Here is a 12,127-nt window from a genome sequence, read left to right on the forward strand (position 1 = left end):
TTTAAGTGAACACTATGGAGCCAAATAATTTGAGGTTAACTAGACCTAATCTCAGTTGAAAGACTCACAGTGATGATGAATTTATCTGCTACATTTTTACAGTTAGAATAGATCATCACATGTAGCCTGTTTAGATCCATACCCGCTAAAGACAGAAATTTAGTAAATGAACAAATTGTTGTGTATGAACTGGCAAGATATAATGACAACCTTATCTATCATGGGAGCAAGGCGTCTCTGCACCAGTGCATGTGACTGCAATAAATCCTATTTCAAACAAAGTCCAGTAAAGAAGAACAGTCTGACACATATACAAAGGCTGGGTGTTTAATAAGTCTCCATGGTTTCATAAGTAGCAGAGAAACAAGAAACCACAGAGCTTCTAATTACATGATCACTATTAATACAGCTTCAAGGAGAAAAAGAATGTAAGTCAGCCCCACCCTTCTCAGGCAAACTTTTTTTTGTCAACTGTTGGGGTAGGCAGATTTCTCAGCAAAAAGAGTAGCATCCTTCTTGAACAGGGCAACTGCAGAGGTACCAGAGAGATCATGAACAGTTCCATGCTAAGATGCGACACACTCTTTGAGCACATGCAGCCTCACTGAACAGTGGCTTTTCTATAAAATCTCATGTCAGAGACATGCTCCACCTATTCTGTTGAACCTCTAGCACTCTGATGGTTCAGAAGGTAAGAAGTGTTTCTTGGCATGAATAAACTCTTACGGTGCTTGTAAAATTAGATTTTTTAACATAATCTATTTTCTAATATGAATTGTTGCCCATTTTCTTGTTTGATTGTCTTTTAAGCACCATTTTATCACCATTTTTTCACCAACATTTTACAACTGTGGAGAGTAACTGTTGTGTGCATTGTCTTCATCTCATGCTCATTTAGTTCACCGTCAGTGGCAATAACATCATTTGCTCTCTTCTAAAGGCTAGACACTAAGGTGAGAGGTGCTTTAGAAATACCAGAGATTAGACTTAATTAGATAACAACGTTCAAAATGATTTCACTGATTATTGGGAAAGGGGCTGGAAAACTGAAAACATCTGACACATATGGCAGGAAATACTGCTGTCTACAAGAACAGCAGAAGCAACGTTTTCAGACATCTCTGTTATATTGCTGTGATAGTTTTCTAAATTTATACCAAGCCAAGCATGGTAGGTTTCCCCAACTGAATTTATAAAGCCACAGCAATTTGGGTGTGATTAAAGGCTCATTCTAAACCACAAGAAGCAAAATTATGTAAAGTTTACTATGACTGTCACATTCCACAACACTCCAGCATGGAAGATAAATGAAGCCCATATGGTTCCATGCACATTGAGTTGAGCTCTGAATAATATTAGGAATGTGCCCCTCTTTATCTAATATTTTACTACTCAGTTCAGCAGGGATCATTGTTTTCCCGTCTCTTGCTTGAATTCACATTTAATCTGTGAAAATTACAAAAATGTTACAAAATGAAACAAAGCTTCTGTCCTGCAATTTAGGTACTTTAATGGACGTCAAAGTTCTATCAATTAGTTTAAAAATATTGTGTAAAAGACCAGTTCAGCTCTTTGACTAATATAAATTAAAAACAAAATAAATTAGCAACAATAATCCATCACCCCCTTATTTCCTGCCCTCCCCAACCTGGACAAAGAAAAAGAAAAAACACTATATGGAGGAAAGAAGACAAAAGTATGGTGTAATTATACATTAGGATAATGTAAGGTTTATCAAGTAGGGAACTACTGCCAAAGAACAATGAATCTGAATGGTCCTTGCATGCCTGAAGGTAATAGTTTGATCCCTATATTAACTCTGATTACAGAGTTCAGTATCAGATAGCGCTCATGTCACTGCCTCATATACTATAAAAGCTTTTCAGAAACATTCCTCTCTTGTAGATAATTCTCTCTCAAAGAAAACAAGCATCCACAACTGCCATCCATTTTCCACTGAAAGGACAGACTTCTGCTACCAATGGCTCACAATACAAATGCTAGCAGCAGACAATACAGCTCCCATGGGTTTAATTCTGAATCTACCGAGACAGAGTTTAGATAGAATGAGAAGCAAGCAGGTTTGAGGTGGATGAAAAGTATGGATTTTTAGGCCTCGAAAAATTCTGCAGCCTTGTCCCAGGAGCAAAGAACTCCATGGCAATGCCTGAGATTCCCTGCTTTTTGTACAGTTACCAGCATTATTCATACTTATTTTGGCAAAACTTTCTGTATTACTACAGTCATGGTCAGCTAGTTACTAGCGAGGCTTTAGGTGAATAGATGACTCAGGCAATCAGTCTCAGGCAATCAGTTATGGGCTAGACAGATTTTCACCTCTAGGTCAAGCATTCATCTGCAAACCCAGTTAGCAGTGACAGAAAGTGATTTCTTTCTATGACTTAAGCCCAAATCTACAAAATGGACTCTTGCATGCAGCTGGCTTGCATGAGCACAATCTATGATGGCACATACAAAAGTGCTCTTTAAAGATTTGGGTCTAAAACTACCAGTTAAGTATTAATTATGACATACAATGTGTTAGATGACAAATGATCAAGTAGACTACAAGAGCAGATTTTCATTAAAGGCTGAGATCAAACTGCTTTGCTTTGGCTTTACTCTATTAATATGTGTTGGCTTCTATAAAGAATTATATTCATTAGGTATTCTTTCCTCACAGCATGTATTGAATGTAGCACTTTGGAAAAGAGACTGTTAGAAAGAAGTAGAAAACTATGAAGTTCTCTGTTTATCCACAGATCAGAAACATTGCAGACTCTCCCCGATGCCCTGTCAATGTACCCAAGTTATAATCTTCCAGGAGCAAGTTTATAGTTCTCAGAAGGTAGAAGAGCAAATTATTATTCTATTATACTGGACCCTGGGTCCGTTTTGGCTAAAAGGCATATTCTTGCCAATGCTGAGCATTTTGTTTTGATTTTACAAAGTAAAAAACACATGGAAAGGGGGAAAACAAGTGTTACTAACTAACATCTGGCAGCGTGTTGACAGTCCCTGAGCAGTGATGTGTAATGTAACGTGCAATATGGTTTCCCCATGTCAGCTACCCAGGGGGTCTGTCAGCTTATGTAAAAGTTCTGCAATTACTAGTGAGAACTCTTCATGCCAAGTGTATTCTTCTGCCTATACAGCCTCTGGTGCAGGTTTATGTGTACAGATGGGACAGGAGTACCCCTGCAGTTCTGAGAGCATCTTCTTCGAGTGAGAGAAGTGGAAAGCACAGCTGAGCTGTTTTAAAACACAAAGGGGCAATTCTACCTTCAGGTGTGTGTGTTTGTGTGCGTGCCAGATTTACAGTGAAGTCCGTGGGAGCTGCCCTCTGAAGGGCAGAATTTGGCCTGAAGGATGAACAAAGAGACACTGTTATAGCCGTAAGGCCAGCTGTGTCTATCCATCCATATTAGTTATCAGGTTCTCCATTGCACTTTAAAAAAATTAAACAAAGAGTGTGAGGAATATTTTAACAGGTTTTTGTTTCCCTAGTAAGGTAATCTGACTCCAACCAGGAGCCATCGACCGCACACATTACAGAAAACCACAACTAACTGGCAAAACAAAGGCTGAATGGGCTGGCAAATCAAACGCTCTCTCACTTCTAGTGCTGGTCTCTCTAGGAGAGGGATGAAGTACACTGGCTTTCACTGCCAGGCTCTGTCACTAACCTGTGAAGTCTCTTAGTGGGATAGACCCAGGCTAGTCCAAGGGCAGCATCTCCTGCCAGGATGTGCCACTTCAGCAGCATTTCAACTAACGGAGCCCAGCTGTAAGCTTGAGGGAGCCGGAGGGAGAGCCTTCTCAACAACAGGCCCACAGCTCATGGAAAAAGAGATGGGAGAAGAATAACTCTGTTCACCGCTTTGAGACTTACCTCTTTGGCAAAGCATAAACCAAAGGAAGATAAAAGCAGACAGCTAAACCAAGGAATAAGGAGGACTGACTGTTCCTTCTGGAAAGAGCAAATTATTGGGCACAGTTCTGCTAGGTACTGAGAAACCTCAACTGCCACTGGCTTCGATGGGAGTTGAATGTGCTCAGCCCCTTGCAGGATCGAGTTCCATTTTTCTCCACAACCTCTAGACACCACAGCAATAGCGACAGGTGCTTTAGTATCACAGCTAGCTAAGACAGACAGACCCCCTTTGGTATGGGGGTGGGAAGAAGACTTGCATCGCCACTGTCAACTGGTCTTGTACACATGAGAAGGCTTCAGTGTGCAGGAATGCTAGCTGGGCACCCTTCTAAAAAATAAAATAAAATGCAGGCGCTCCTCACCCATATGGAAAATCTGTGGTCCAAGTTCCTAGTGCCTATTATAACAACATTCCTTTTGATAGGCATATGTTAAAAGAATGTATACAAGTAGGAAGGACCAGTCATTTTCTTCTTGGGCTGAGGAAGATTATTTTTATTTCTGTGGCTTAATCAAGACAATGTTCTGCATTCCTGACAGCACAGGAAGATGAAATTCTATGTAACCAATCCAATCAACTAGGAGTGAGGGGAGATCACAGAACAATTGCTATGGGACAGTCCCCAAAGAAGTCCTCCAGAGCTTAGGCTGACCACGCAACTCCAAGAAGGACAGCCCTGCTGCTTGATAGTTCTGTAAACTCTGCATCTATTGTTCCTTCCCCTTCCCCCACACATTTTAAACCCACTGTGGCTTCAAGCCAAGACCTTAGGAAAAAGTGAGTTAGTCCATGAAAAGCACAAGGATGGCTGACCAATCTGTTTCCAATAAGACCATTCAATGAGGTTTGAAGGAATCAAGACCTCCTGCGTGCAGACTGTGAATAATGCATTTGCTCTGATGCATCAGCCCATTTACCTCCCCTCCGCCCCCATTTCATTTCTCCTTACTGGCAGCAGCTGAGAGTTCTTGTTCAGGGCATGTGTTCAACAATGTATTGTCTAACCACAATTGCTCAACATCAAGTAGCTATTTCATGGGCTGTAACAGGTCCTTACCTACAATGTCTTCATAGGCATTCTCCTCTAAAGTGCTCTTGGATCCAAACTTATGCTGGCTCTCTGTACCGTTCTCAGTTGGGGAGGGAGGGTACAAAGACTGCAGGCTTGAAGCATCTTCAAACTCAAAGGATTTTCTAGAGTTTAAAACAATGCAATGAAATAATTAGTATCAAGATTTTATAATGGACCTAAGAATTAGCTGTTCATTTGTTCTCTGAGTAACGATAAAAATCACTGAAAATGTCTGAGCTGTACTTTAAGGGCTGGGGTGGTCACAAGCCCTGAGTAGGGAGTGGCACATAACTGTGTTGCCCAGGGAATGGTGCAGGGAAGGAATTGTGCCTCCAAGAGGAAAAATTCCCTCTCTGTTTCCTCCATGTTGCTGCTGGCCTGTACCAGTAGGAAATTATGGTACCCCACAAGCCAGTTCAGCTATGCTGATGGGTAGACTGAAGGCTCTTTCCATTCCCCATTCTTTCCACCCAAACCGAAGATTGGGTAGCCCATGCACAGACACAAGTGGGGTCCTGACTCTCCAATGCGCTTGAATAGGGCCAATTAGTCTGGGGCATCATCAAGCCCTACGTGAATTATGAAACAGCATAATAAAAAGAACACATCCTATCTATGTAAGCCACTTACATATACCCACCATTCCTGTAGTATCTGGGTGCCTCACAGTCTTTGCTTTCTTTATCCTCACAACCACCCTGGGAGGTAGGAAAATGCTATTATGCCCATTGTACAGATGGGGAAATGAGGCATAGAGAGACTAAGGCCCAGATAAGACATTTAGGCACTCTCTTCCATAGATATCAGAGATTCCAAGGCCAGAAAGGACCGTTGTGATCATCCAGTCTGACCTCCTGCATAGAATAGGCCATAGAACATCTCCAAAATAATTCCTAGAGCATACTGCATAGGAAAACATCCAATCTTGATTTAAATATTGCCAGTGATGGAGAATCTACCATGATCTTTGGTAAATAGTTTCAGTGGTTAATTATCTTCACTGTCAAAAATGTCCACCTTATTTCCAGTCTGAATTTGTCTAGCTTCAACTTCCAGCCACTGGATTGTGTTCTACCTTTCTCTGCTAGGCTGAAGAGCCCCTTATTAAATATTTGTTCCCCATGTAAATACTTAATAGACTGTAAATGAGTCAATAGCAGAGCTAGGGTTAGAACTTCTCCTGTGTTTCAGCCACTGGAATACACTGCCCTTTCTTCCCAGGAGAAAGATGTTCTCTTGAAGTTAAGCTTTCTCCAGATGCATTAGGTCAGTGGTTCTCAACCAGAGGTAAGCGTACCCCTGGGAGTACGCAAAGATCTTCCAGGTGGACATCAACTCATCTAGATATTTGCCTAGTCTTACAACAGGATACATAAAAAGCACTAGCAAAGTCAGTACAAATTAAAATTTCGTACTCTGTACACTGAAATGTAAGTACTATATTTGCCGACGGGGGAAACAAAAGGGGCAGGGATGTTAAAGCAGGACGGTCCTTTGCTGCGGCAGCACTTTAACGTCCCTGCCCCTTTTGCCACCCCATGGCTGCCGATGGGTGGGGAGGCAAAGGGAGCAGCTGCCCTGGGGCTGGCAATTTAAGGGGCCTGGGGCTCCAGAAGCTGCTGCTGCTACTGTGGCAGCGGCGTCCAGAGCCCCGGGCCCTTTAAATCGCCACTGGAGCCCCGAGTGGTGCGGGCCAGGCGGCCTGAAAGGGCTGGCTGGGGGATGCTGACCCCCAGCCCCGCCCCTCCCGCCCAAGGCCGGAGCTGGCCCCATACTGGTAAGTATCTGGAGTTACTTTCACCCCTGCTACTGAGTTTTAACTGTGGAGGGAAGAGCTAGTTTGAGCTTTCAGACTCAGCCATGCATAAAGGGCAGCACCTGGCTGCCAAGGTTTTGCGCAGCTCCATGTGCAGTGTTTCTCATGGATAAAAGTGTCACGGATTTCTCTCACAGACCCTGTTCCAGGCAGTGGGAAGGATGGAAAACAGAGCTGCACAAAACATGACTGCTGTGGCTTACAAAGGTAGGTGCTGGAAGGTAGTTGGAGGGGTGGGGGCGGATGATATCTGGAGATGCTGTCTGGGGTGGGTTTGCTATCTGAGAGGTGTGCTGAAAACTCTTTGGGGATATCTGGAAGTGAATGTGTACTCAGAGCCCTCTGGGAGTAACTGAGTGGAGATCTCTGGCTGCTGAGGGAAACTGACCCCACTATTGGACCCCTCCCCTTCTTTCCACCCTGGCATCACAATAGTTAGGAGGCACAAGTTCAGGGCCATCCCTGCAGTATAGCTGGTTGCATAAATCATCCAACTGGACTGTGGGAACATGTGACAGGGCTGGCAGTTGGCAGCCTGGCAGCTGTGCAACCCCAGGGGAAGGTAATTTACTGAAGCCTTCATATTAGTGTCTCTTAGTTTTTCATTCATGCCGGATCCGTGCTGCTGTCTGGAGTGTTGGTCAGGTGGCACCTAGACTCCACCCACTGCTTCTCCCTCTCTAACTTGTTCATAAGGGGCCTGTGGTGAGGAGTGGTAAGTGCACAGTCTTGTTCTCTGAGATACACAATATCTCCCTGAAGTGGCAGCTACACACTACCCATTCCTCTGGGCTTAGCCTCATGGATTGCTGGCCCATTGTGATTAACAGGGACCTATGTTCTGCAACACTCCCTTCTCAAAGACTGAGGATGTTCAGATCCATGTTACTGATACAGGATGCTGATAGGAGCCAACCCTGAGTTTCAGATCCAGATCTGAACTCACTCCAAAACTTAAGATATGCTTGGCTGTGAGATTTTTGCTCAGGCCTATTTCTAATGTAAACTATCAATACAGCAACACAGAGGCTTAGGGCCAGTTTTCAAAACTATTTAGGGTCCTAAAGATGCAGACAGACATTTTTGAAAATCCCTCAAGGTGCCTAAGCAGTCTAGGCATTTAACACTCATTGACTTCAATGCAATATCACAAATCAAGGCACTGCATAGACTCAAAAAAGTCATTTCTGGACCCATGGGTCAAGGGAACTCACGTACTCATGAAACTGAAAAAAATCCCAGAAATAGAAACCATCTGCTGAAAAGCATTGTGCTGTCTTTGAAAGCTGACTTTACCATTATTATTGGCTTCTTTGACCTTTGTGATAATGGCAGCCATCTTTCTGAGAAGTGACAATATTTAGGACAATGTCTGTTTCCGCCAGGGATAGATTACGACTAAACAAACGCTGGACCCACCAGACCTTTGGGGTTCTCTAAAAAAAACATGTGGACAAATTGCTCCTTCCCCCTCCTCAGGAACCTTCCTACTAATAAGTTCCCCCAGACACCTCCCATACTTTTCCTCCATTGTTCCCCCTGCCTTTCACAAAAGATGCCTCCATCTCTTGTAGTTGTCCCAGGAAGCCTAGTTACACAGTGCATCCTGAAGAGATGGGTCCTTTTTTCCATTTTCTTTCCTCTGGGGCCAGCCAAGTCAAATATCTCCCAACACTGTCATTCACTGCTGCTTTCCTGTTCCCTGCACTATGGGGCCCTGATCCCAAGGATACCACCTGAATCTGCCCCCCGGCAACAAAGAATAGAAGATTATAAGCCACTTTTCAATTCTGTTTTATGCTACATTAACATTCAAAGAGAAGTAATAGTTTAAACAAAATGTTCAAGTTCTCACAATATCCAAGTGTAAAGCAGCACAGATATTATATCTATCTTCAGTAAGGTGGAAGCTCAGAGATGCCAATTTTAATAATAATATTAATAATAATAAATAATAATAATAATAAAAACATGGCACTTCTTAAACGATTTGCATCAGAAGATCACAAAACACTTTACAAATGCGGGAATTATTTTAAAACTCGAAACTAGAGTCACAGAGATGTTCAGGGCCAGAATCGACAATGGACATCAATCCAGGCTTTGAATTTGCTTCTGCAGTATTTGACTGCAATCATTTGAAAAGAATTTAGGGACCCAATTCACTGCTTTCTTACCCTGTGTAAATTGACAGGAACTCTACTGCAATCAGTGCTGCGACACTGGTGTAAAGCTGGGGAATGTGGGGAAGTCGACCTGATTTGTGCAAGGCATCAAGTAGAATCACAGAAAATTAGGGTTGGAAGAGACCTCAGGAGGTCATCTTGTCCAACCCTCTGCTGAAAGCAGGACCAACACCAACTAAATCAAGTAGTTATGGTAGTCCTCTCAACTCTACATGTTACACCCTAATGATCATCATTATTAGTTTAAGGCTAACACCCAAAGGGCCCATTCAGGCCTAAGGCCCCATTGGGCTAAGTGCTGAAAAAGACATTCGTTGCCCCTGTGAGTTCACTATCTAATCTAATCACAGGTGACTGAACTCAAAAACTGTGTGCATAGGTGATGGTGTATGCATATTCTCCATCACCCAGACTGTTTGTCAACACTTAGCATGTGTTCAATGAGGATTGTGATACTGGCCTCCTTTGTAAAGCGCTTTGAGATCTACTGATAAAAGTGCTATGTAAGAGCTACATATTATTATAATAAATGACAGATCACACAGTGAATTCCCAATTCCCTGCTCTAGCCACTGTACATATTCCTCACTATATCACTTGCCTGAGTTTTCAAACGCATGTTATTACTTACATATGAGCACACAAAAAAATTACTTCTGGTGATCTGAACATTCACAGTGCTGCACTATGCAAAATGAGTGCAGCTTTCTTTCACATGCAGGTACAGGGAGAACTCTGATTAGCCCATAGGCTTGGTTTTGCTCACTTGAGATTTCAGCCAGGGTTCACAGATACACACTACTAACCACAGTTTGGTTTTTCGCATTTCCTCACTCTCTTTCTTTGAGAAACAGCAGTAGTAACGTCATTTGATCCAATTCAGACACAGGCTCTGAAAGCCCAATCCTCCCTTCCTCCTGCCCCATTGCATTTTAGGTCAGGTTGTGCTGACATATGCTTGCAAGAAGTTGAGCCAATATCTACTACCAAATACTGAATTTATAGGGTACATTCAAAATAGCGCATAACAGTTACTTGTAAAACTCATAAATATTGAATATGTGCGCATTATACACACACAGCATCCAAAGGTGTCCATAAATTAGTACTGTGAAAGGTTATGAACAATTTACCTCTGCAGTTTCCAAGCAGCCAACAGATTTTGAGCCATGTCATTCCCATTAAAAGTCAGAGGGAGTCACACAGTTAAAATCACACAGTCTACTGTTTCAGAGTAGCAGCCGTGTTAGTCTGCATCCACAAAAAGAAAAGGAGGACTTGTGGCACCTTAGAGACTAACAAATTTATTTGAGCATAAGCTTTCGTGAGCTATAGCTCACTTCATCAGATGCATTCAGTGGAAAATAAGTGGGGAGATTTATATACACAGAGAACATGAAACAATGGGTGTTACCATACACACTGTAACAAGAGTGATCAGGTAAGGTGAGCTATTACCAGCAGGAGAGCGGAGGGGAAAAAACGTATTTCACGTTTGGGGACAATGTATACCTTCAAATCAGCGGCACTGCTATGGGTACCCGCATGGCCCCACAGTATGCCAACATTTTTATGGCTGACTTAAAACAACGCTTCCTCAGCTCTCGTCCCCAATGCCCCTACTCTACTTGCGCTACGTTGATGACATCTTCATCATCTGGACCTATGGAAAAGAAGCCTTTGAAGAATTCCACCATGATTTCAACAGTTTCCATCCCACCATCAACCTCAGCCTGGACCAGTCCACACAAGAGATCCACTTCCTGGACACTACGGTGCTAATAAGCGATGGTCACATAAACAACACCCTATACTGGAAACCTACTGACTGCTATACTTACCTACATGCGTCCAGCTTTCATCCAGATCATACCACACAATCCATTGTCTACAGCCAAGCTCTACGATACAACTGCATTTGCTCCAACCCTTCAGAGACAAACATCTACAAGATCTCTATCAAGCATTCTTACAACTACAATACCCACCTGCTGAAGTGAAGAAACAGATTGACAGAGCCAGAAGAGTACCCAGAAGTCACCTACTACAGGACAGGCCCAACAAAGAAAATAACAGAACGCCACTAGCCAACACCTTCAGCCCCCAACTAAAACCTCTCCAACGCATCATCAAGGATCTACAACCTATCCTGAAGGATGACTCAACACTCTCACAGATCTTGGGAGACAGGCCAGTCCTTGCTTACAGGCAGTCCCCCAACCTGAAGCAAATACTCACCAGCAACAACACTCCACACAACAGAACTACTAACCCAGGAACCTATTCTTGCAACAAAGCCCATTGCCAACTCTGTCCACATATCTATTCAGGGGACACCATCATAGGGCCTAATCACATCATCCACACTATCAGAGGCTCGTTCACCTGCACATCTACCAATATGATATATGCCATCATGTGCCAGCAATGCCTCTCTGCCATGTACATTGGTCAAACTGGACAGTCTCTACATAAAAGAATAAATGGACACAAATCAGACGTCAAGAATAATAACATTCAAAAACCAGTCGGAGAACATTTCAATCTCTGTGGTCACTCGATTACAGACCTAAAAGTGGCAATTCTTCAACAAAAAACTTCAAAAACAGACTCCAACAAGAGACTGCTGAATTGGAATTAATGTGCAAGCTTGATACAATTAACATAGGCTTGAACAGAGGCTGGGAGTGGATGGGTCATTACACAAAGTAAAACTCTTTCCCCATGTTTATTCCTCCCCACCCCCCACTGTTCCTCAGACGTTCTTGTCAACTGCTAGAAATGGCCCACCTTGATCATCACTACAAAAGGTTTCCCCCTCTCCCCTCCCCCCGCTCTGCTGCTGGTAATAGCTCACCTTACCTGATCACTCTTGTTACAGCATGTATGGCAACACCCATTGTTTCATGTTCTCTGTGTATATAAATCTCCCCACTGTATTTTCCACTGAATGCATCCGATGAAGTGAACTATAGCTCACGAAAGCTTACGCTCAAATAAATTTGTTAGTCTCTAAGGTGCCACAAGTACTCCTTTTCTTTTTAGAGTCTACTGTGGAAATGTAGCTGTAAGGATTAACACTTTAAAAATACCATACTCGTCACCAGTTTTGTATATA

General features: G+C 42.9%; 1 protein-coding gene across 19 annotated transcripts in view; it reads right to left on the reverse strand.

Moving 5' to 3' along the window:
- Positions 1–12,127, reverse strand: part of DENND2B (DENN domain containing 2B) — a 304,550-nt gene that overhangs the window by 108,635 nt on the left and 183,788 nt on the right. For all 19 annotated transcript variants that reach the window (XM_043515662.1, XM_043515653.1, XM_043515659.1 and 16 more), the window contains one exon: positions 4,993–5,129. In XM_043515662.1, coding sequence (XP_043371597.1) covers positions 4,993–5,129 — 137 coding nt within the window. The remainder of the gene's footprint in view (positions 1–4,992; positions 5,130–12,127) is intronic.

Source organism: Dermochelys coriacea, chromosome 6, assembly GCF_009764565.3.
Source record: "Dermochelys coriacea isolate rDerCor1 chromosome 6, rDerCor1.pri.v4, whole genome shotgun sequence".
Classification (NCBI taxonomy): Eukaryota; Metazoa; Chordata; order Testudines; family Dermochelyidae; genus Dermochelys; species Dermochelys coriacea.